This window comes from Lathyrus oleraceus, chromosome 7 (assembly GCF_024323335.1).
Source record: "Lathyrus oleraceus cultivar Zhongwan6 chromosome 7, CAAS_Psat_ZW6_1.0, whole genome shotgun sequence".
In the NCBI taxonomy this organism is placed as follows: domain Eukaryota; kingdom Viridiplantae; phylum Streptophyta; class Magnoliopsida; order Fabales; family Fabaceae; genus Lathyrus; species Lathyrus oleraceus.
In genome coordinates, this window is record NC_066585.1 from 109,195,714 (window position 1) to 109,221,883 (window position 26,170).

General features: G+C 32.4%; 2 protein-coding genes, 1 long non-coding RNA gene, 4 other non-coding genes and 2 pseudogenes across 20 annotated transcripts in view; 3 read left to right on the forward strand and 6 right to left on the reverse strand.

The window, feature by feature from the left end:
• LOC127108040 (uncharacterized) overlaps positions 1 to 26,170 on the forward strand; it is a 172,663-nt gene that overhangs the window by 26,187 nt on the left and 120,306 nt on the right. For 5 of the 14 annotated variants that reach the window (XR_007795914.1, XR_007795909.1, XR_007795912.1 and 2 more), the window contains exons 1-2: positions 18,779 to 18,857; positions 18,972 to 19,416. The exons of 1 other annotated variant lie outside the window; for it this stretch is intronic. Coding sequence is in view for 2 of the 13 variants with exons in the window: in XM_051045401.1 (XP_050901358.1) it covers positions 18,997 to 19,416; positions 19,770 to 19,805 (456 nt within the window). In the remaining 11 variants the exon portion in view is untranslated. 8 more of the 14 variants (XR_007795910.1, XR_007795938.1, XR_007795922.1 and 5 more) reach the window with 6 other exon arrangements.
• LOC127108042 (uncharacterized) lies at positions 331 to 1,991 on the forward strand. The gene is made up of 3 exons (XM_051045405.1): positions 331 to 458; positions 1,391 to 1,473; positions 1,588 to 1,991. The coding sequence occupies exons 1-3, from the start codon at positions 331 to 333 to the stop codon at positions 1,701 to 1,703; spliced, it is 327 nt and encodes a 108-aa protein (XP_050901362.1). The 3' UTR covers positions 1,704 to 1,991.
• Positions 3,818 to 4,013, reverse strand: LOC127109703 (U2 spliceosomal RNA). The gene has a single exon (XR_007796972.1). It is a non-coding gene; the product is annotated as a U2 spliceosomal RNA (small nuclear RNA).
• On the reverse strand, positions 5,795 to 5,955 carry LOC127109067 (U1 spliceosomal RNA). The gene has a single exon (XR_007796533.1). It is a non-coding gene; the product is annotated as a U1 spliceosomal RNA (small nuclear RNA).
• LOC127109669 (U2 spliceosomal RNA) lies at positions 8,877 to 9,072 on the reverse strand. Its single transcript, XR_007796940.1, has one exon. It is a non-coding gene; the product is annotated as a U2 spliceosomal RNA (small nuclear RNA).
• On the reverse strand, positions 10,534 to 10,682 carry LOC127109414 (uncharacterized; annotated as a pseudogene).
• Positions 17,776 to 26,170, forward strand: part of LOC127108046 (uncharacterized) — a 14,384-nt gene continuing 5,989 nt past the window's right edge. Inside the window, exons 1-2 of the long non-coding RNA XR_007795944.1 lie at positions 17,776 to 17,856; positions 18,151 to 18,301. This is a non-coding gene — a long non-coding RNA (uncharacterized LOC127108046). The remainder of the gene's footprint in view (positions 17,857 to 18,150; positions 18,302 to 26,170) is intronic.
• Positions 21,382 to 21,564, reverse strand: LOC127109742 (uncharacterized; annotated as a pseudogene).
• Positions 23,345 to 23,505, reverse strand: LOC127108951 (U1 spliceosomal RNA). The gene has a single exon (XR_007796447.1). It is a non-coding gene; the product is annotated as a U1 spliceosomal RNA (small nuclear RNA).

The window sequence follows — 26,170 nt, forward strand, 5'->3', positions numbered from 1 at the left end:
TTTTATGTCCATAAATTTTGATTAGGTACCTATATCTTTAAATAAATTTTAATTGATTTTAAAATAAACTATTATAAAAAAGTGACATAAAATTTAATAAACTAATGGTACTGAAATATAATTTTATAATATTCTCATAATTTAGACAAAAAATTAATATAGTAATACACTCCTACAATCCTATGCCTAACTTATTAGTACTAAACAAAAATTTAATCAATTACCACCCCATTAATAAGATAATACAAATCATTAAATAATTAGCTTAAAAATAAATAATATAAATTAATTAAAAATCACCTAAAAAATATAAAAATTTCCCGGGTAAAGATGAAGCTCTTTTCTTCCAGAAACCTTTTTTCTGTTATAGTTTCTCAAAAACCCATTTCTGAAAATCAAAAGCATTTCTTTTTGTGGTTAAAGCTTCATCTGAAGCATCGAAAGATGAAGAGTATGAGGTAGGGATGTTGTAACTTATATCGTCTTCAACATAGTTATTTGAATTAAAGGCTTAGGGTTTCTTTGGATTCTATTTGAATATGACTGTTTCGAAGGGTTTATGGAAACTATATATATCACATTTTCACAAGTTGTTTTCAGCTGATTTCGACACACTCTCCATCATAGCCTATTAATTAGCTAATAATTTCGATAATAACTGTTTGATTTTAGTTTACTTTTTGTTATAGAGAATAGCTTATACATAAGCATTTTATGATAAAGGTCTTGATTAAGTTGTTTATCCAAATAAGGCCTTATTTGATCAAGGTTGAGCTTATGATTGTGGTCACTACTGCAATTCCATGTGGGGTTACAACCGTTTTCATTCTTCAATCTTGTAAGGAAAAGAGAATTGAATGAGCGTTGGGAAAATGATTTGAGAGAAGGCTTACGACTATACAAGTAAGACTCCCCCGACTCAGAAAATCGTTTTCTTTCTGCCCTTAATAGTTTTCCTTCATTTATCTTATCCATGGCATTTCAGAATTGAAGTATTTTGTTTAATCTGCTATAGAGATTAAGTATTGTTATTTCACATATAACATTATTGGGCATTCTACGAGATTTGGTTTGCAACATATGATCATGTAAACATACAAAAACCATAATGTTGTGCTGGATTAAGTAAATATTTAATATTTTCCCTTTATTATTCAATTGCATATTAAAATAAGAAATAAAGGATTGGTGATTTTGTTCTTGTAACGACAAGATAGACATGACATTTTTATATGAAATTGTAATCTGCAACACCTAGTTTGAGGCAAAAAAAAGCTTTAATTTCAAAGCATCCAATTTGCCAGGACTATATCTAGATTAGAATGACAAGAATTAATGGTATCTTCCTGATAATCCTAATGTACGTTACTTTCCTGTTTAAATTCCTAAGGAATGTGAAGTACGAGGAAGCATTAGAGAAATTTGAGTCAGTTTTGGGAACAAAATTAGAGCCTAATGAAGCAGCAGTGGCAGGTAATAATGTTGCTTGTTGTTACTCTCAAGCTGGCAGTGTTTTTGTTGGTCTTTTCGTCACTTACCTAATTCCTTTGATTCTTACTTCATTTTAACATACTATGGCCATATCAGGTTTTGAACTCCCACGCTGCAAACAATGTTCCCACATCCACAATTGCCATGGTGCAACAACAACAACATCAAGTTGCACAGATGTATCCACAAGTTCATCTTTCACATTATGCTAATCGTATTCCCCTATCGTCAGTTTCTATCTCCAGTCTATGTACCGCACATGGCTGTGCCGGGATACTCAAACAGTGCTCCCTATCCTCATCCTACGAATGGAAACTATGTATTGATGCCTAGAGGCGGTTCCCATCTTAATGCCAATAACCTTAAATACGGAGTTCAACAGTTCAAACCTGTTCCTGCTGGAAATCCTACAGGATTTGGAAACTTTGCTAACCCAGCAGGGTATGCCATGTTAGCTCCTGGCGTGGTTGGTGGTGCGTCGGATCTAGAAGATTCATCTCGAGTCAAATACAAAGATAATCTCTATGTCCCAAATTTTCAGGTATTTTACGACATTTACAAATTGTATGTACTGCATTCCGGTCATTGGTTTTGGATCATTTTTATGAGTGTCCAGTAATTCCTTTATATATGTAGATTAATTCCCTCAACCATATCTTTTCAATGATTAGTGTTATAACATGTCAAAAGTAGTTGGGGAGTGCCGAGTACAAAGTAAGCCATTTGAGAAACCTTTTCAACCGCATCTTTCAATGATTAGTTTTATAACATGTTCCATCTTAATAGTATGTACTATACAAATTTATATCCTTTAAGTCCCATATTGGCTACAATATTACACATGCAAGTGTTTATAAATGTCTGACATGCTAGTTTGTTTGCCGAGCTGAGTAGCGCCAGCTTGTGACCCATGTGGGGGCACCAAGGTGATGGAACATGGCTAAGGCTTAATAGGTTGGTCTGGTGGTTGCACCATGTTGGCCTGCCCTCTCCAAGTTGCGAGTTGACCCATGGGACTTGTGCGAAGGCACGGGTATTGTGTGTCTTAGACAGGAGGGTACAGCGTGAGGCTGGTTTCACAGAGCAACGAACACTTCCTACTCCTGACAGTGGAGGGATCACGGGCCACTGCTTCCTCAGTCCACAACATCTGTCGAGCCTAGCCTCTGGACCATTACTTTTTTGGTTCTATGGAGGCCTAATTTGGATGTTTGAGATTGACTGAATTGAAATGTTCAACATCCACAGTGCTGTTTTTGTTGGAAATAAAGGTCCATGTGTTGAGAAAATTTCAATAAATTCTGATTTGAATATTTGTGATAAAGATCATGGTCATTGAAGAATTCTCTTTGGTTATAAATATGTAAGGTTGTTGGTTGTTGTTATCCTCATCGTCGTGGTTTTGATGTGTAGAAACTTTAGGATTCGAAGAGCAAACAAGTTACAAAAATGTCAAAAGGAACTAAAAAACAAACAGCATCTTTTCACCAAGTGGATACTGATGCTAATGTAATAGTCATTTGGATGAAGATTGCATTGGGAGGTGCAACTGGGATTTGCTATTTGCACCATGAATGTTCTCCACCTGTTATTCATAGCAGCATCTTGTTTGATGAAGATTGTGAAGCAAAAATTGTCACACATGGTTATATTGCTCCAGGTATGTTTTGATAATGCTTTCAATAAGAAATTTCAGTAAACTGTTTTTAGTTTTAAAAATATCTCATGTTTTATTTATATAATCATTATTTGTGACATCTTATTATAAGCATTTGTGGATTCAAACCCCTTGTAATAAGGAAATCCCTCATCTCACCCAGTCATACAAAATTGTAGAATTAATTATCAGATGGTATGCATTTAGATTTTGTAATCGAATCTGTTATACAAGGTTGGATGTGAGGCATCGGATCTTGATCATATGCTCCAAGATGCATGACTCTGTCCATTGTGCGATTTCATATTTACAAGAAATACAAATCCAAAATTGCATTCTGGAACTACAAATGCAGCATAAAAGTATTGAGGTATCTACAACATTGTATTGGTTGTATTTCTCAAGTCACGTGCTTTTTATTGGCCTGGGATTATGCATTGAATCCGTTTCCTTATTTTCACAGAGTACTTTTTGGATTCAATTGGGATTTGCATGTCTAGCCTTGGAACTTCTAAAAAATGTGTATGTTTTAACTTAAATTTCTTTGATTTAAAATCATCATGATCCTTAATTTACATAATACTACATCGTAAGATATTATCCAATATACAATATAGAAAAAGTATAACAGTTAGGAGAAATGAAGAACATAAATTTGAACTAGGTTTGGTGGGGTGTGCCAAGCCAATGCAATAGTGCAATACAAAGGTGACACACAAGAGACCCAATAGCAAGCTATTGTAGTGTACTCTCCCCCTCAAGAAATAAATTTAATATCGTGTGAGTCAATGACTCACATATCAGATATTAAACTGATAAGAACAGATACTACACTTGATCTTAGCCAAAAGGCCGAGAAAGGTATGAGTTGAAAGACATGCTTATTATGTCTTTTATATCTGTCATAGTTTCTTCTTCTTTGCTAACTTGGTGATGTGGGACATTAATACAATAATTAGAAGTCTACTAGTGTTCTTGTCAACACAAGTATGATGTAGCTTGCTCTTATGTAACATTAATTAAACCAAGAGGGAGATTCTATACTTCAAATTTATTTTCTGCTCAAATTGATTTCATATATGCAAAGTTGACTGAATCCAGTGTTTTTTGAAATGCTATAAACAAAACCCATTTGTTCATAATTATGAAATACATCAAGACAACCAAGGAAGCTAAATGCATATACACAGAAACAACCTTGGGTGTAAGCCTTTCTTAAGAGGGCCCATGGAGCCAAAAATTCAGTTAGTGATTAGACATCAAGACATTGACATTTTAGAGCAAGTTCTGCCATTGTTGAAAAATATTGACAGCAAAAACTACATTTTTATTAGTTTGATGACTTATAATGTTTCATTTTGTAGTACCGTGCTTAACAAAGGTTTTAGTGTGGAAAGATGCTTCTTTAAATGTTACCTGCCAATTCTTCTCCTTTTTTTGTTGAATTGTTAGTTCGGTTGAAAACTATTTTTTATATAAAAATGAGAGTTACTTTTTGTGGCAGAAGAATCAAATTATTACAGCTTTAATTAACCAAAGTGTTAATTTTTTATTCAACTTGCACTGAATAACAACTTCATTGGTAAACTTTATTTAGCTATCTGTTTTTTAGCAGGTTTGTATCCCTTAGTGTTGAGGGACTCTTAGAGTTCCCGGGTAAAAGGAGTAGCAAATTGATAGAGTTGTCACTGACTCTTTTTATTCTTGTAAAGACAAGACGGACATGGCAATTTTATATGTAGTTTTAATCTGCAATGTTTGTTTGAGACAGAAAAGGCTATAATTGCGAAGCATCCAATTTTTTAGGAGTATATCTAGATGGATTGAATGAATTAATGATATCTTCCTGATAATCCTAATGTCCATTACTTGTTTAAATTCCTAAGGAATGCTAAGTACGAGAAAGCATTATAGAAATCTGAGTCAGTTTTGGGAACAAAACCAGAGCTTGATGAAGCAGCAGTGGCAAGTTATAATGTGACTTGTTGTCACTCTAAGCTAAACCAGGTATATATGGTTGTTTACTTTACAAATTGTAAGTGCTGCATTCCATTACTCTGTCATTGGTTTTGGATATTTTTTGAGGGTATTTAGTCTGTGTATAACTTTTTGAATAGATTAAATCACTCTCTATATATGTGGATTAAATCCCTCAACCGCATGTTTTCAATGATTAATGTTATAACATGTCAAAAATAGTTGGGGAGTGTCGAGTTCAAAGTAAGCCATTTAAAGAACCATGTTCCATCTTAATATTATACAAATTTATATCCATTAAGTCACACATTGGCCAGAATATCCATTTAGACCCATATGGGAGCACCAAGGTGATGTGACCCATATGGGATAAGGCTTGACAATTTAGGATTGTGGCTGCACCATCCTGGCCGTGGAAGGATCAGACGTCTGTTGAGCCTGCCAATATATCCCACTTTGCCTTTAACACATTACGAGCAACTACATCTCCCGAATTAAAATCTGCAACACAAACGTGACAGAACATGGCAGATTGGTTTGGTGGAGGCACCATCCTGGACTGTCACTTCTAAATTGAAAATAAACTTAGATTGATATGAAATATAAGAGATTACAATCTATATAATTATATAAGGAGAAATTATTCCTCAAAATTTGATATTAGAATAAGAGAGGGCCGCGCGAACGCAGGCCCCCACTGCAACAAATTATGATGTAGGTTCCACCACTTGGGTAGACCTTAGGATAGCACCCCTCCTAAGTGCAATGGAGGTCACTCTCCTAGGCCATGGTCCTTCAAGATCAACCATTGACCCCATCCAGGTAAGTATGTTGCAATGTCGGTATTCAAGTTATTTTATACTCTTGCTTCTCTCAATACCTTTCATATTCTTTCGATGTGGGACTCAACTACTATTAGTAGTTAGCAATGTACTTCCCACTCTATTTACTACTGCTTTTTTTTTCTCCACTTGAAACCGACCAACTTCAAGCATTACAGGTTCACTTTGGCTCTTATTATTGGATTGGATTTTTCGTTCCTTCTTACTTTTAGTTGAATCGAAAATTGGTATTTGCAATGAATTTTAACTTCCCTATTCATGTGTTTCATATTGAGATCTTTCATCAGCCGAATGAATACTAACTACCTTATTCTACTCCACTACATTATCATCAAACTATGTAAAACATTAACTCCGACTCCGACTTGTGTTGAAGTTGGTTTTTCGGTTGCGTATCATGTTTTGTCAGATGGTGCAGATGATTTCACCAAAGCAACTACAGTAAAAAATTAGTTAATAACTTTATTAAAGAAAGTGATTAATTTAAGGTGTGATCTTAGTACTTGGAATGCAGAAAGTGGGATTTAGCTTTGCTTTCTATACAGTGTCTCGGTAACTAAAGTTGGGGCGGAGCAAGCAGAAAGATGCAAAGCTATCTTGGAACCAATGTCTTGCCAGTCCAATAGTTTCTGCCAAGGTTAGGCACTGCTGCAAATTTAATTCTTAAGGTTGCTAATGCTATTAATTATAATCAATTTATTTAAATGGCTGGGGGTGTTTGACGTAGCAAACACCTTAAATTATAATGTAAAGAAAGGGAAAGCCATTGGTTAACAATAAAGTATTTTCAATAAAGTAGAGAGAATTGTGTAGCTCAATATGTTTGTGTTAAGACTTAAAAGAGTTACAAGACCCATGTTCAAAATTGGGTGTTGGATAAAATACAAAGATAACTACATTTGTTTATCTACAAAATAATAATTAGTATCCCAGAGATTTAAGAAGCACTTTCAATCTGTTATTAAAAATGTTTGATGAATCAATGTCATCAAATCATTTCTTTGTGTTGGCACAAGAAAGCATACATTTTAGCTGAAAGTATGATTCTGTCACATTTATTTTTGTAGTTGCGTTTCATTTTTTACAAAATGCCCACGAAATGATAATTTATGAATATTCTCCATATACTGATTGAATGATAATTTATGGGGTTGGAATTGGTCATGTTGGAATTTTGTAGAAAGTCTTTGATGTATTTGTATTGTTACAGATTGATGGTGCTAAAAGGGTTGGTTATGAAAAAGTTGAATTGGACCTATAAATACTACTTTACTCTTTGGGAATCATCATACCCTTGAAGCCTATCTTATACTAAAGTTTTATTGATCTTGCAGACATCTGATCAAAGTAGGTTTCTAGGGTACGAGAAAGCATACATTTTAGCTGAGTATGATTCTGTCACATTTATTTTTGCAGTAGTGTTTCATTTTTTACCAATTGTGGATGAATGATATTTTATGAATATTCTTCATATATTGATTTAATGATAATTTATTGGATTGGCGTTGCTCATGTTGGCTTTTTTTGTAGAAAGTCTTTGATGTATTTGTATTGTGATGGAGAGTGATGGTGCCAAAAGGTTAGTTATGAAAAACTTGAAGCATATTTTATCCTATAGTTTTATTGATTCCAAATCGACTGACCCTTTGTAATGACTAGTTAAATGACATAAAACTTGGTCAAGCTATTTGTAGTGGACTCTTCTTTATGAGAATCCCTTAATTAAGTTGTTTATTATACATGAGCTTATTTGGTCAAGATTGAGCTTATGATTCTGGAGTTTTATATAGCATTAATATTATTTTACAAGAATCGCCTCTTTGAATTAATGTGACTTTAGTACTTTGAGATTAATGCATTATAAGCTTTTCAAATAATCCATTTAGCTACTTAAATGACTTTTCATATACTATCATGACTAATGGCTAATAATCACATTCATTATAATGATCATTAATCTCAACATTTTGAATTTGACTTTGATACACTTTTGGTCCGTATTGTTTGAGATATGACTGAATCAATATGTTCAACATCGACACTTTTCTTTTTGTTGGAAACAAAGGTTCATGTGTTGAGAAAATCCCAACATCTGTAGTGCTAATTTTGGGACCGAAGTTTGGCCAACTGCGGAACATGTAAGAACAATGTACACAATTTGTCAATAAATGGGCCCGTGATTCATGAGAATGCAGAAAAGATATGGTTAGTTTATTTTGTAATTTGTATGCATTTTAGCAATTATCCCTGATTCGCGAACCTTGGTTTCCATTTTTTCACAGGAAAGATAGAAATTAGTGGTGAGTTCACTGATAGGAGATCATCCGAGCTGAGAGTGAACTTTGGTGTAGTAAGTTACAAAGTCAGCAAAATTCAAGGAAGTCTCATCATATTTAAACTACAAAATTCTAATTCTTAAATTTTCAATCCCTTTTTTATATAAGATATTTTATTTTCTAATGAAATATCTCACTACTGTATTTCCATGTGGGGTTACAACTGTGTTGGTTCCTTAATCTTGTAAAAAAATTCCAGATGCAAGACTACCTTGGTAAAAAGAATTGAAAGATCGCCGGGAAAATGATTTGAGAGAAGGCTTACGACTACACAAGTAATACTCCCCTGACTCAGAAAATCATTGTCTTTTTGTCCTTATTACATTTTTTTAACCGTTTTCCTTCATTTTCTTCATTCATTCATTTTATGAAATTTGGTTTGCAACATATAAACACATATACAAAAACTATAATGTTGTGCCTTATTTAAAAAAATAGAGATAACTTTACTCATTTAGAAGGGACTCAAACTTTATAATAAAGAAAAGAGATTTTATTACCAAGATGTACATACTTATGTAAATTAAAATATAAATAAATTAGCAAGTAATTTAGAATATTGAACTAGGTTTGGTGGGGTGTGCCATGCTATTGCTAAAGTGCAACGCAAAAGCGACGCTTGAGAGACCCAATAGCAAGCTATTGAAGTGGACTCTCCCCCTCAAGAAATAAATTTAATATCGTGTGGACCATTGGCCCACATATCAGATATTAAACTGATAAGAACAGATACTACACTTGATCTTAGCCAAAAGGCCGAGAAAGGTATGAGTTTAAATGCATGTTTTTTTTGTGCTTTATATTTGACATGTATTATATTTCTTCCTTCACTAACCGAGGCGGGACTCTTATGCAGCAACTTGGAGACTACATTTCCCTCTCCTTAACTTAGAAAGGCATTAAGTCTCATGATTGCATACTTGCTAACATCTCAGAACACAAGCTGAGGATATCTATGCTCTCATTTCCTTCCTCTTCATTCTAAATATTTTCACTTAGTAATTAAACATCAAGACATTATTCACATATGACAACCAAATTTTCTATACTAGTGTTCTTAAATGGTAGTTCGGTTGAAGTGAAACCATTTTTATGTCCACGTGTTTATCATTTATTCAAACAAAATAATTTCTAACAATCTCTAGGGGCTGGTGATTTTATTTTTGCGAATTTTCTGTTTAACATGCTCTGTCTGCTGCGATGGTTGGTGAAGTTTTCATATAATGATGAATTTTGAAAATGACTTTGGTACACTTTGAGGTTGTATGATCAAGTTATAGTCATGTGTACATTACATGAGGTGTCATTTTGTATATATAAACTTCAAAATCCTTTTTTGAAAAGTAAAATAGTGTACTTTTTTTTGATCCATACTGATTAAGTCCACCATATTTTGGGACTGAAACAAAATTCTTGATATATGATAATAAATTCTGATGCAAAACTGTCTTAAGGAAAAAACAATTGACAGAGCATCAGGATAATGATTTGAAAGAAGGCTTACTATTATACAAGTAAAACTACGAGACTCAAAATTGTTTTCTCTGTCCTTTTTTCATTTTTATGAATAGTTTTTCATTTATGAGTGGAAATATATTCTTTAATCTGCAACATATATTAAGTGAAATTTCTTCTCTAGAATTGTTATTTCACATATATGATTATTGTGCATTTTAGGAAATTTAGTTTTGCATTTCCAACTTATAAACATGCATACATACAAAAATCATTGTGCTAGATTCAGTTAATCTTTTCCTTTTTTGCTTAATTGCTTATTAAAATAAGGATTATAGGATTTGTGACTTTGTCCTAGTAAATACAAGATATTATGCATGACAGAAACAAAACATTTTCCATAAATAATTTGCAACACCTAGTTTGAGAGGAAAAAATACTTCAATTGCAAAGATAAATAAATTGATGGTATCTTCCTGATAATCTCATAGTAGTCCATTATATTCCTGGAATAAATGGAGAAGGAATGTTAAGTACTAACAAGGAAGCATAAGAAAAAATTGAGTCTGTTTGAAGAACAAAAACAGAACCTGACAAAGCAGTGACAAGTTATAATGTTGCTTGTTGTTTTCTAAGCTAAACCAGGTATATATGTATGTTCACGCATTTCATCATTTTTTTAGTGTATTTAGTCTTCGTATAACTTTCTAAATACATTTATTCCTTACATTTAACTCTTTTATATGTGTTTGGCTATTTCACCATCTCCTAAAACATGTAGAAATCAAAAGAAACTACAAATTATAATGTAGGTTCCACCACTTGGGTAGACCTTAGGATAGCACCCTTCCTAAGTGCAATGAAGGTCACTCTCCTAGGCCATGGTCCTTCATGATCAACCATTTACCACATCCAGGTAAGTATGTTGCAAGGATGGTATTCAAGTTCTTTAATACTCTTTCTTATCCTAATACCTTTCACCTTCTTTCGATGTGGGATTCAACTACCAGTAGGCAATGTATTTCCCAATTTATGTAAAATTGATCGACAAAAGGTTGCACACTGATATTGATTGTTACGTGGAGTCAGAGATAGCAGAACACATGTTGACTAACTACGACTTTATTAGTCACAAGTGAAAGTGAAGTCTTGTTGTAGTTCATGTGATTCATATATAAGATAGACTAGGGGTGTTCGCAATGTGATTTGGGCGGTTTTAACGATAAAGATCATCTGAATCGTAAGATAAAAAAGTATGCGGTTCGGTTTGGTTTGGTTGACTTTTAGAAACCTGACCAAACCAAATTAATGCGGTTTGGATGGTTCGGTTGGTTGGGTTTTTTACAATATTTTTATTGAGTCATACATACACCTATAGAGAACAGCATAACTTTGTGTTTAGTCATTCATACATTATTAAATAACATCAAAACTCATCATATTGAGACAAAAAGTTCTAATTCAATATGCAAAAAATAAGATTAGACAAAAATGGAATAAAAAACATATATAAAATAGTAGCATAGAATAAAATCAAAGACATTATAATAAAAGATAAAAAAAACATATGAGATATGAGATTAAGAGAAGATGAAAGAAAGGACATAAGAGATGGGAGATTGAGAAGAAAGGTGCCATAAAAACATAATTGGAAGAGAAAATAGTAAAATAAAAGATGAAAAGAAAGAACATAAGAGATGACATATTATAGTAGAATATGTGAGACATACATGACAAAGTAGATAAGAAGAATATACGATACTATTAGGAGAGATTTAAGAATGTTGAAATTGAAACTCTAAGTGCGAGTAAGAGAAAATCTTTTGTAATTCTAAGGTGCATACTAGGTTTGAGTTTCGGGTTGCATGTGAAGTTTGGGTTGTAACATAATGCGATTTGGTTTGCTTTAGTTTGGTTTGCAAAATACAAACTGCAAACAAAACCAAACCGCTAAAATAAACCATTGTGATAAAAACAAACTAGTCGGTGTTCGACTAATCGCAATTAAAGTCTTTGTAGTTCATTAGATTGAGAAGAAAGTTAAGACCATTATCATAAAACAAAATGTGACCAATTAAATATGATCAGATGAAAGCGGGAGTAATACAATTTTATAAATTTCTTACATATAAAATAATTGTTGAATAAATAATAAATTAAAAAATATTTAAAAATACATATCCAATATATTTAAAATATCTAAGGTGTTACAATATTATACTTATCAGAAACTATAAAAAAAATCTCAAAATGATTCATTATAGAATTATAAAAATAGGTTTAAAAATATAAATATATAAAATTTGGTGGATAAAGGGAATTGAGAGAGCTGTCAGTCTCAAACACTCTTGTTTCCATAAATTTATTCAAAGAGTTGAAAATAAAAATCAAATGTTTTCAGCTTAACAACAATACTTCCGTTAGTAGTTACTCAAAAACCCAAATTATTTTATTCAAGTAACCCTTTTTCTTATACTTTCTCAAAAACTCAATTTGTATGTTTGAATTGATTTCTTTCAGTTGATATGTACTAGCGTATCCTGTGTTTCTATGTTGTTTTCATCTTTTTTTTACATGCTCTCCCTAATAGATTATAAACATAGTTTATAATTTTAGGAAAATAGTTTAAATTTAATTTATGTCTTGTTATAGAGAATAGCTTATAACATAATTATTTTTATGAGAATCCTTTAATTAAATTGTTTATTACTCGCCTGTATATTTAAATAGGAAATAAAGGATATGTGACTTTATTCTTTTAAAGACAATAAACATGACAAAAACATAACAACATGTTTTGATTGCAATATGTTAATCAATATTTTGTACCTTTCCTACACTCACTTTATTCTCTTTTATAAGTAAAATTTGACTTTTACATTCATTGAATAATTAATATATATAATTTATATATAATCTAAATATATTATTTAATAAATGAACTTAAAATTATAAAATTTCTTATAGAAAAATAGAGGGAGTACTTTTGGTCAACTGCTACTTGATTGAATCCTTACATGCCTATGGCTGTAACACCGGCCACGCATCATTTTTAGATTTCAGTGTTATAACTTAGTAAAACTAGTTGGGGAGTGCCGAGTACAAAGTAAGTCATTTAAAAAGTCATGTTCAAACTTAACATTATGTGGATAAGGAATCCTCCAATTATATCATTCCTACTTATTGCTGTAATTTTATTACTACTACGATTTATATTAGGTCCTGAAGTAATGATGGTGCAACGCGTCCACGTTGCATATTTTTGCTCACACATTTTTTGACTGTTTCAAAAAGGAAAAAATAGGGGGTTCAATTACTAAGATCTTGAAGTGACGCTTAAGAGCGATTTTGGAGCTTTTGGAGACCATTGAAGCCATTTGAGAGTTTCTTCTTCAATAAATTTGTATGTCATTTGAATCTATACTATTGGTATTGATTTAGTTCAACATGAGTAGCTAGGTTTCTCATTGATGGCGTCACTGTTTATTATGGAACCAAAATTGATTGTAGAATTGATGGTTGCGATGGACAACAACAATCCTGAGCCTCATATGCGAAGAAGGAGGGAATGACATGCAAAGTTAACACTCAAGTACTCAAGTTAGTATGTGAAGGGGAAAAGTGAGTGAAATTTGCATTTGAAATTGTAATAACAACCTGCTATTCTCTATGAGGGTGGTGCGGGGAGTCGTTAGTTGTATCCTGACCTTATATCTCTTGTACTCTTCCATATGGTAGTTTCTTTGGACTATGAACAATTTTAAGTGAATCAATGCTCACTTCTGATCGCCGGTCCATGACCATTCTGGTCAGCCTAGAACAAAAATGAATAGTAATTTTATGCTATTTTTATATTATTATTTAATTTTTTACGTCATTCATTAATAGTGAATTATATTTTTTTTTATGGTCGAGTGAGGTGACTCAACTTGTACGTGTTAGTTCAATATTTGACGACAGTATTTATTTATATATTAATTTAAATAAACAATTGATTTTATAAATCAACAGTTTTTCATAAAAAAATATTATTTTTTTTCAAAAATATTTGTTCACTTAAAAATTAAGATTTCAAAATGTGAAGTTATGCGAATGATTAATATTCTCCTATGTTTTCATATTATTGTCAATTGATAAAAATATTTGTCACAAGCTTGCATAGATTTGGAAATATCTTTTTGTAAAGATTCAAAAAGGTGATATGGAAAACTATATAAAATAAATAAATAAATTAATAATGAATTGTTATTTTGCGTAATTGATCATTTTCTTAAATAAAAATCTCAAAATAAATCTTTAATTGTAATTTTATTATATTATTATTATTTCTTTAAGTGGTACTCTTTGATTAATATTTCTTTACACATTTTTATAATTATAATAAAAGTAAATAAATCAATATTTGATAAATATGTTATAAAAAACATAATTTTTTATTTTATTCATATATTTCATTTTTTTAATTTATAAGAATTATTTAACTAAAGAGTGTAACTCGATATATTTTTTTCATTTAATAGATATTCTACTATAGATTTGGTTCATTATGATCTAAGAGAAAGATAGGATATAAGTCAAAAAAATTAATTAACTATGATTTTATTAGTCACAAGTGAAGTCTTGTTGTACTTCATCTGATCCTTATATAAGATAGACTATCACAAGAAGTTAGGACCATTATCATAAAATAAACCCTGACAAATTGAATATCATCAATTGAAAGGGGGAGTAAGTAACCGTTGAATAAATAATAAATTAAAAAATATTTAAAAATACATATTTAATATATTTAAAATGTTTAAGGTGTTACAATATTATACTTAAAAATTATTTATCAAAAAATAAAAAAAATCTAAAATAATTTGTTATAGAATTGTAAAAATAGATTTAAAAATCTAAATATATAAAATTTGGTGGGTAAAGAGAACTGAGAGAGTTGTTAGTCTCAGTCACTCTTGTTTCCACAAATTTATTCAAAGAGCTAAAAACAAAAATCAAATGTGTTTAGCTTCGCACTCCCACTAGTACTTACTCCAAAACCAAAAATTTCAAAACTATTCCTTTTCGTGGTTAAAGCTTCATTTGATGTTGGGTCAGGTGGTTGTTTGGTATATCTTTGCGATCAATAGTAGCATATCATCTTCAAGCTTAGAGTATGTTTGAATTGATTTATCTCAGTTTAACTATTTGATATGTACTAGCATATTTTGTGTTTATATGTTATTTTCAGCTTTTCTTTTACATGTTATCCATCACAGTTTATAAAATAGCTTATAGTTTTATGAAAATTTTACATGTTATCCATCACAGTTTATAAAATAGCTTATAGTTTTATGAAAATAGTTTAAATTTAGTTTATCTCTTATTATAGAGAATAGCTTATAACACAAGCATTTTTATGAGAATCCCTTAATTAAATTGTTTATCTATACATGAACTTATTTGGCCAAGATTGAGCTTATGATTCCGAAGTTTTATATTGCATTAATATTTTTTACAAGAATCGCCTATTTAAATATATGTGACTTTAGTACTTTGAGATTAATGATATCATATCATGCTCAAAGCAAGTTCTTACAAGTAGCACTACTTTTAATAATGCATTATAAGCTTTTCAAATAATCCATTTAACTACTTAAATGACTTTTCACCTACACTAATGGCTAAATATTCACATTCATTATAATGATCATAAATCTCAAGATTTTGAATATGACTTTGATACACTTTTGGTCTATATTGTTTGAGATATGACTGAATCAATATGTTCAACATTGTCGTATCCCAAAATTTGTCCTCCCCTTTTCACTTTTCATCTGACCCATGACTTAAGATTCATCTTCATTCATATGCATCATGTATTCACATTAACACAATCTCATAGATTCAAAGCTGGTGGTAATTAAAACTAGGGTTTTACCTGAGTATTGGAGTGTGGTTCATCATATGGGAGAAAATCCTACTCCTTGAGGTCTTGGCTTAAAGTGGGATCATGGTGTCTCTTTGTACCTAAACCCTAATTTTAGGAGGTCATTGGGTTTGGGCTTGTTGTTTGAGTTATGATGTTTTGTTTTAGCTTGCAACCCTAATTTTCTGGGTCCATGCCGTTGATGGTTCTTTGATTGTTAATCTGATCATCCTAGTCCATTTTGCTTGACATTTGTGATTCAATGATGATGCTTGCTTGACCACTTTGGAAATCATGACTTATCTATTGACTTTGAAACCCTAGTTTTTAGGGAGCATTTTCTTGAGTGTGCTTTGGGAGCCTCGGTGTTTGTTTATTTGTCCTTATACATATGATTGGTCTGGTAGACTTAAACCCTACTAGTCAATAGTGGTTGATGGTAGTTTTATTCATGGTTAATTACTTAATTTCTTATAGTGCATTCACTAATTCATGGTGCATAGTTTCCATGTTCCATTGATTTATTGTTGAATACGGTCATTGATTCGGGATACACTGGACCAAGTTTCTTTGTCCCCATACAAGCCCATGGTTCAACCAAATATCTTGGATTCAAACTTGATTCTTGAAAGTAGGACATCATTTTTCATTTTTATTCAAATCATTCATTACACTTCATTCAAAATTGTCCATACACATTCCAATTCAAATCAATGGCATTCAAACATTCATTTTAATTTCCCAAATGATATTCAATACCATTCAAAAACTTTTCATTTATTAACACGTTCATGTTCAAATTTATTACACCTTCAAAGTTCCATAATTTCCCATTAATCTACATTTCAGACAACATTCAATTACACTTCATTACAAATATTAAATTTCCATTACAATTATGAATAATCCAACATTTCCAAATGTACACTCAAATCCATTTCCAAATTCACAAAATTACATTCAGACATAATTACATCCATAAGATCATTTCAAATTGATCTTCAAGTCTATTCCATTCTTCAAGCTTGATTCCACTTTTCCAAATTAAACCTTGCACTATTCCAATTTCAAATTAACAATCAAAATCCATAACAAAATCAACTGACTTTTCATATCAATTTCTATCACATGGTTCCACTTTCGTATATAGCAATTTCACGTTAAGTTTAACTTCTAGCAGTAGCCAAAACTAACACATACACTTCCTAACAACCTCGACACTGATATACCAAGCCATGTGCAAGCTTACTAAGGCATAAACTTACCACATCCTGCTGCAGCTAAGGCCTTGTTTGACCATCACCATAATGCCCTCCGACATCGAACGATCACCACCTGCAGCAACAAAATCCTCTCAAAATGTTCAGAGCAGCCCGTATAAAACGTGACAAATTGGAGCTAGAAGCTCATCTCAGCATGACCGACAATTTGTAATTAAATTAACAGCTAAAACAAATGGAATAAATAGTTAATTAACAACCAGTTAACAAAGACCATCTCGCACGAGGGGGTTCAATTCACATGAGCGGGTACCATATAATTCCAATAGTTCATTGGCAAATTACAAATCAGTTTCAAATTTAATGTAAAATTTAAGGTATGTCAGTCTTTTGGATTCTATGAGGGATCCCTTTCCTCCCTAGCGATTTTCCTTCCTTTGGTTTTCTTGGATATATTGACTCAATTTTTTTTATCAATTTCTTGATGGTGTCTTTGAGATGAATGCAATCGTTTATGTTTTATGTCCATAAATTTTGATTAGGTACCTATATCTTTAAATAAATTTTAATTGATTTTAAATAAACTATTATAAAAAAGTGACATAAATTTAATAAACTAATGGTACTGAAATATAATTTTATAATATTCTCATAATTTAGACAAAAAATTAATATAGTAATACACTCCTACAATCCTATGCCTAACTTATTAGTACTAAACAAAAATTTAATCAATTACCACCCCATTAATAAGATAATACAAATCATTAAATAATTAGCTTAAAAATAAATAATATAAATTAATTAAAAATCACCTAAAAATATAAAAATTTCCCGGGTAAAGATGAAGCTCTTTTCTTCCAGAAACCTTTTTCTGTTATAGTTTCTCAAAACCCATTTCTGAAAATCAAAAGCATTTCTTTTTGTGGTTAAAGCTTCATCTGAAGCATCGAAAGATGAAGAGTATGAGGTAGGGATGTTGTAACTTATATCGTCTTCAACATAGTTATTTGAATTAAAGGCTTAGGGTTTCTTTGGATTCTATTTGAATATGACTGTTTCGAAGGGTTTATGGAAACTATATATATCACATTTTCACAAGTTGTTTTCAGCTGATTTCGACACACTCTCCATCATAGCCTATTAATTAGCTAATAATTTCGATAATAACTGTTTGATTTTAGTTTACTTTTTGTTATAGAGAATAGCTTATACATAAGCATTTTATGATAAAGGTCTTGATTAAGTTGTTTATCCAAATAAGGCCTTATTTGATCAAGGTTGAGCTTATGATTGTGGTCACTACTGCATTTCCATGTGGGGTTACAACCGTTTTCATTCTTCAATCTTGTAAGGAAAAGAGAATTGAATGAGCGTTGGGAAAATGATTTGAGAGAAGGCTTACGACTATACAAGTAAGACTCCCCCGACTCAGAAAATCGTTTTCTTTCTGCCCTTAACAGTTTTCCTTCATTTATCTTATCCATGGCATTTCAGAATTGAAGTATTTTGTTTAATCTGCTATAGAGATTAAGTACTGTTATTTCACATATAACATTATTGGGCATTCTACGAGATTTGGTTTGCAACATATAATCATGTAAACATACAAAAACCATAATGTTGTGCTAAATTAAGTAAATTTTTACAATTTTCCATTTACAAATTGCATATTAAAATATGGATTGCGTGATTGTGTTCTTGTAACGACAAGATAGACATGACATTTTTTTATGAAATTGTGCTCTGCAACACCTAGTTTGAGGCAAAAAAAAGCTTTAATTTCAAAGCATCCAATTTGCCAGGACTATATCTAGATTAGAATGACAAGAATTAATGGTATCTTCCTAATAATCCTAATGTACGTTACTTTCCTGTTTAAATTCCTTAGGGTGAAGTACGAGGAAGCATTAGAGAAATTTGAGTCAGTTTTGGGAACAAAATTAGAGCCTAATGAAGCAGCAGTGGCAGGTAATAATGTTGCTTGTTGTTACTCTCAAGCTGGCAGTGTTTTTGTTGGTCTTTTCGTCACTTACCTAATTCCTTTGATTCTTACTTCATTTTAACATACTATGGCCATATCAGGTTTTGAACTCCCACGCTGCAAACAATGTTCCCACATCCACAATTGCCATGGTGCAACAACAACAACATCAAGTTGCACAGATGTATCCACAAGTTCATCTTTCACATTATGCTAATCGTATTCCCCTATCGTCAGTTTCTATCTCCAGTCTATGTACCGCACATGGTTGTGCCGGGATACTCAAACAGTGCTCCCTATCCTCATCCTACGAATGGAAACTATGTATTGATGCCTAGAGGCGGTTCCCATCTTAATGCCAATAACCTTAAATACGGAGTTCAACAGTTCAAACCTGTTCCTGCTGGAAATCCTACAGGATTTGGAAACTTTGCTAACCCAGCCGGGTATGCCATGTTAGCTCCTGGCGTGGTTGGTGGTGCGTCGGGTCTAGAAGATTCATCTCGAGTCAAATACAAAGATAATCTCTATGTCCCAAATCTTCAGGTATTTTACGACATTTACAAATTGTATGTACTGCATTCCGGTCATTGGTTTTGGATCATTTTTTTGAGTGTCCAGTAATTCCTTTATATATGTAGATTAATTCCCTCAACCACATCTTTTCAATGATTAGTGTTATAACATGTCAAAAGTAGTTGGGGAGTGCCGAGTACAAAGTAAGCCATTTGAGAAACCTTTTCAACCGCATCTTTCAATGATTAGTTTTATAACATGTTCCATCTTAATAGTATGTACTATACAAATTTATATCCTTTAAGTCCCACATTGGCTACAATATTACACATGCAAGTGTTTATAAATGTCTGACATGCTAGTTTGTTTGCCGAGCTGAGTAGCGCCAGCTTGTGACCCATGTGGGGGCACCAAGGTGATGGAACATGGCTAAGGCTTAATAGGTTGGTGTTGTGGTTGCACCATGTTGGCCTGCCCGCTCCAAGTTGCGAGTTGACCCATGGGACTTGTGCGAAGGCACGGGTATTGTGTGTCTTAGACAGGAGGGTACAGCGTGAGGCTGGTTTCACAGAGCAACGAACACTTCCTACTTCTGACAGTGGAGGGATCACGGGCCACTGCTTCCTCAGTCCACAACATCTGTCGAGCCTAGCCTCTGGACCATTACTTTTTGGTTCTATGGAGGCCTAATTTGGATGTTTGAGATGACTGAATCGAAATGTTCACATCCACACCATTACTTTTTGTTCTATGGAGGCCTAATTTGGATGTTTGAGATTGACTGAATCGAAATGTTCAACATCCACACCATTATTTTTTGGTTCTATGGAGGCCTAATTTGGATGTTTGAGATTGACTGAATCGAAATGTTCAACATCCACAGTGCTGTTTTTTGTTGGAAATAAAGGTTCATGTGTTGAGAAAATTCCAAAAATTTCAATAAATTCTGATTTGAATATTTGTGATAAAGATCATGGTCATTGAAGAATTCTCTTTGGTTATAAATATGTAAGGTTGTTGGTTGTTGTTATCCTCATCGTCGTGGTTTTGATGTGTAGAAACTTTAGGATTCGAAGAGCAAACAAGTTACAAAAATGTCAAAAGGAACTAAAAACAACAGCATCTTTTCACCAAGTGGATACTGATGCTAATGTAATAGTCATTTGGATGAAGATTGCATTGGGAGGTGCAACTGGGATTTGCTATTTGCACCATGAATGTTCTCCACCTGTTATTCATAGCAGCATCTTGTTTGATGAAGATTGTGAAGCAAAAATTGTCACACATGGTTATATTGCTCCAGGTATGTTTTGATAATGCTTTCAATAAGAAATTTCAGTAAACTGTTTTAGTTTTAAAAATATCTCATGTTTTATTTATATAATCATTATTTGTGACATCTTATTATAAGCATTTGTGGATTCAAACCCCTTGTAATAAGGAAATCCCTCATCTCACCCAGTCATACAAAATTGTAGAATTAATTATCAGATGGTATGCATTTAGATTTGTAATCGAATCTGTTATACAAGGTTGGATGTGAGGCATCGGATCTTGATCATATGCTCCAAGATGCATGACTCTGTCCATTGTGCGATTTCATATTTACAAGAATACAAATCCAAAATTGCATTCTGGAACTACAAATGCAGCAAAATTGTATTGGGTGGAACTACAAATGCAGCATAAAAGTATTGAGGTACTACAACATTGTATTGGTTGTATTTCTCAAGTCACATGCTTTTTATTGGCTTGGGATTATGCATTGAATCCGTTTCCTTATTTTCACAGAGTACTTTTTGGATTCAATTGGGATTTGCATGTCTAGCCTTGGAACTTCTAAAAAATGTGTATGTTTTAACTTAAATTTCTTTGATTTAAAATCATCATGATCCTTAATTTACATAATACTACATCGTAAGATTTATCCAATATACAATATAGTAAAAGTATAACAGTTAGGAGAAATGAAGAACATAAATTTGAACTAGGTTGGTGGGGTGTGCCAAGCCAATGCAATAGTGCAATACAAAGGTGACACACAAGAGACCCAATAGCAAGCTATTGTAGTGTACTCTCCCCTCAAGAAATAAATTTAAAATCGTGTGAGTCAAGACTCACATAAATAAACTGATAAGACATGACACTTGATCTTAGCCAAAAGGCCGAGAAAGGTATGAGTTGAAAGACATGCTTATTATGTCTTTTATATCTGTCATAGTTTCTTCTTCTTTGCTAACTTGGTGATGTGGGACATTAATACAATAATTAGAAGTCTACTAGTGTTCTTGTCAACACAAGTATGATGTAGCTTGCTCTTATGTAACATTAATTAACCAAGAGGGAGATTCTATACTTCAAATGTATTTTCTGCTCAAATTGATTTCATATATGCAAAGTTGACTGAATCCAGTGTTTTTTGAAATGCTATAAACAAAACCCATTTGTTCATAATTATGAAATACATCAAGACAACCAAGGAAGCTAAATGCATATACACAGAAACAACCTTGGGTGTAAGCCTTTCTTAAGAGGGCCCATGGAGCCAAAAATTCAGTTAGTGATTAGACATCAAGACATTGACATTTTAGAGCAAGTTATGCCATTGTTGAAAAATATTGACAGCAAAAACTACATTTTTATTAGTTTGATGACTTATAATGTTTCATTTTGTAGTACCGTGCTTAACAAAGGTTTTAGTGTGGAAAGATGCTTCTTTAAATGTTACCTGCCAATTCTTCTCCTTTTTTTGTTGAATTGTTAGTTCGGTTGAAAACTATTTTTTATATAAAATGAGAGTTACTTTTTGTGGCAGAAGAATCAAATTATTACAGCTTTAATTAACCAAAGTGTTAATTTTTTATTCAACTTGCACTGAATAACAACTTCATTGGTAAACTTTATTTAGCTATCTGTTTTTTAGCAGGTTTGTATCCCTTAGTGTTGAGGGACTCTTAGAGTTCCCGGGTAAAAGGAGTAGCAAATTGATAGAGTTGTCACTGACTCTTTTTATTCTTGTAAAGACAAGACGGACATGGCAATTTTATATGTAGTTTTAATCTGCAATGTTTGTTTGAGACAGAAAAGGCTATAATTGCGAAGCATCCAATTTTTTAGGAGTATATCTAGATGGATTGAATGAATTAATGATATCTTCCTGATAATCCTAATGTCCATTACTTGTTTAAATTCCTAAGGAATGCTAAGTACGAGAAAGCATTATAGAAATCTGAGTCAGTTTTGGGAACAAAACCAGAGCTTGATGAAGCAGCAGTGGCAAGTTATAATGTGACTTGTTGTCACTCTAAGCTAAACCAGGTATATATGGTTGTTTACTTTACAAATTGTAAGTGCTGCATTCCATTACTCTGTCATTGGTTTTGGATCATTTTTTTAGGGTATTTAGTCTGTGTATAACTTTTTGAATAGATTAAATCACTCTCTATATATGTGGATTAAATCCCTCAACCGCATGTTTTCAATGATTAATGTTATAACATGTCAAAAATAGTTGGGGAGTGTCGAGTTCAAAGTAAGCCATTTAAAGAACCATGTTCCATCTTAATATTATACAAATTTATATCCATTAAGTCACACATTGGCCAGAATATCCATTTAGACCCATATGGGAGCACCAAGGTGATGTGACCCATATGGGATAAGGCTTGACAATTTAGGATTGTGGCTGCACCATCCTGGCCGTGGAAGGATCAGACGTCTGCTGAGCCTGCCAATATATCCCACTTTGCCTTTAACACATTACGAGCAACTACATCTCCCGAATTAAAATCTGCAACACAAACGTGACAGAACATGGCAGATTGGTTTGGTGGAGGCACCATCCTGGACTGTCACTTCTAAATTGAAAATAAACTTAGATTGATATGAAATATAAGAGATTACAATCTATATAATTATATAAGGAGAAATTATTCCTCAAAATTTGATATTAGAATAAGAGAGGGCCGCGCGAACGCAGGCCCCCACTGCAACAAATTATGATGTAGGTTCCACCACTTGGGTAGACCTTAGGATAGCACCCCTCCTAAGTGCAATGGAGGTTACTCTCCTAGGCCATGGTCCTTCAAGATCAACCATTGACCCCATCCAGGTAAGTATGTTGCAATGTCGGTATTCAAGTTATTTTATACTCTTGCTTCTCTCAATACCTTTCATATTCTTTCGATGTGGGACTCAACTACTATTAGTAGTTTAGCAATGTACTTCCCACTCTATTTACTACTGCTTTTTTTTCTCCACTTGAAACCGACCAAATTCAAGCATTACAGGTTCACTTTGGCTCTTATATATTGATTGGATTTTTCATTCCTTCTTACTTTTAGTTGAATCGAAAATTGGTATTTGCAATGAATTTTAACTTCCCTATTCATGTGTTTCATATTGAGAGCTTTCATCAGCCGAATGAATACTAACTACCTACTATTATTCTACTCCACTACATTATCATCAAACTATGTAAAACATTAACTCCGACTCCGACTTGTGTTGAAGTTGGTTTTTCGGTTTGCGTATCATGTTTTGTCAGATGGTGCTGATGATTTCACCAAAGCAACTACAGTAAAAAATTAGTTAATAACTTTATTAAAGAAAGTGATTATTTAAGGTGTGATCTTAGTACTTGGAATGCAGAAAGTGGGATTTAGCTTTGCTTTCTATACAGTGTCTCGGTAACTAAAGTTGGGGCGGAGCAAGCAGAAAGATGCAAAGCTATCTTGGAACAATGTCTTGTCAGTCCAATAGTTTCTGCCAAGGTTAGGCACTGCTGCAAATTTAATTCTTAAGGTTGCTAATGCTATTAATTAATCAATTTATTAAATAAATGGCTGGGGGGTGTTGACGTAGCAAACACCTTAAATTATAATGTAAGAAAGGGAAAGCCATTGGTTAACAATAAAGTATTTTCAATAAAGTAGAGAGAATTGTGTAGCTCAATATGTTTGTGTTAAGACTTAAAAGAGTTACAAGACCCATGTTCAAAATTGGGTGTTGGATAAAATACAAAGATAACTACATTTGTTTATCTACAAAATAATAATTAGTATCCGAGAGATTTAAGAAGCACTTTCAATCTGTTATTAAAAATGTTTGATGAATCAATGTCATCAAATCATTTCTTTGTGTTGGCACAAGAAAGCATACATTTTTAGCTGAAAGTATGATTCTGTCACATTTATTTTTGTAGTTGCGTTTCATTTTTTACAAAATGCCCACGAAATGATAATTTATGAATATTCTCCATATACTGATGGAATGATAATTTTGGGGTTGGAATTGGTCATGTTGGAATTTTGTAGAAAGTCTTTGATGTATTTGTATTGTTACAGATTGATGGTGCTAAAAGGGTTGGTTATGAAAAAGTTGAATGGGACCTATAAATACTACTTTACTCTTTGGGAATCATCATACCCTGAAGCCTATCTTATACTAAGTTTTATTGATCTTGCAGACATCTGATCAAAGTAGGTTTCTAGGGTACGAGAAAGCATACATTTTAGCTGAGTATGATTCTGTCACATTGATTTTTGCAGTAGTGTTTCATTTTTTTACCAATTGTGGATGAATGATATTTTATGAATATTCTTCATATATTGATTTAATGATAATTTATTGATATGGCGTTGCTCATGTTGGCTTTTTTGTAGAAAGTCTTTGATGTATTTGTATTGTGATGGAGAGTGATGGTGCCAAAAGGTAGTTATGAAAACTTGAAGCATATTTTTATCCTATAGTTTTATTGATTCCAATCGACTGAACCTTTGTAATGACTAGTTAAATGACATAAACTTGGTCAACTATTTGTAGTGGACTCTCCTTTATGAGAATCCCTTAATTAAGTTGTTTATTATACATGAGCTTATTTGGTCAAGATTGAGCTTATGATTCTGGAGTTTTATATAGCATTAATATTATTTTACAAGAATCGCCTCTTTGAATTAATGTGACTTTAGTACTTTGAGATTAATGCATTATAAGCTTTCAAATAATCCATTAGCTACTTAAATGACTTTTCATATACTATCATGACTAATGGCTAATAATCACATTCATTATAATGATCATTAATCTCAACTTTGATACACTTTGGTCCGTATTGTTTGAGATATGACTGAATAAATATGTTCAACATCGACACTTCTCTTTTGTTGGAAACAAAGGTTCATGTGTTGAGAAGTTGTATGATCAAGTTATTGTACATTACATCCGCTGTCATTTTGTATATATGAACTAAATTCTTTTTGAAAAGTAAAACAGTGTACTTTATGATAATCAAATTTTCAGCATCCACAGTGCTCTTTTTGTTGGAACAATGGTTCATGTGCTAAGAAAATTCCAAAAAATTCAAAAAATTCTAATTTTAAGATTTGTGATATAGATCATGGTCATAGAAGAATCTCTTTAATAGTCTTGCTTATCTCAATACCTTTCACCTTCTTTTGATGTGGGATTCAACTACCAGTAGACATGTATTTCCCAATTGATCATTGTTAACTCAGCAATGTGGGACTTTAAAACAATAATTTGGAGTCTACTGGTGTTCGGGTTAGCTCAACATTTGTGTAACTTTAATTAAACTAAGGAGAATTGTCTGGTTCACATACATTTCTGCTCAAAGTGATTTGTTCATGCAATGAAGTGGCTCTATATGTGTTTTTTGTATCCTTTATGAGAACTGTAGCTACACAGCCAAGATATTGTCATCATTAGTTCATAACCAGAACAATTGTCAAATACACACATTAAATCAACTCTATAATGAAATTGG

Coding starts and splice junctions, on each gene's coding strand:
- LOC127108042 (XM_051045405.1), top strand. CDS start 331: ATGAAGCTCTTTTCTTCCAGAAACCTTTTTTCTGTTATAGTTTCTCAA. Junction 459..1,390: donor CGAAAGATGAAGAGTATGAG/GTAGGGATGTTG, acceptor TAAATTCCTAAG/GAATGTGAAGTACGAGGAAG. Junction 1,474..1,587: donor TAATGAAGCAGCAGTGGCAG/GTAATAATGTTG, acceptor TGGCCATATCAG/GTTTTGAACTCCCACGCTGC.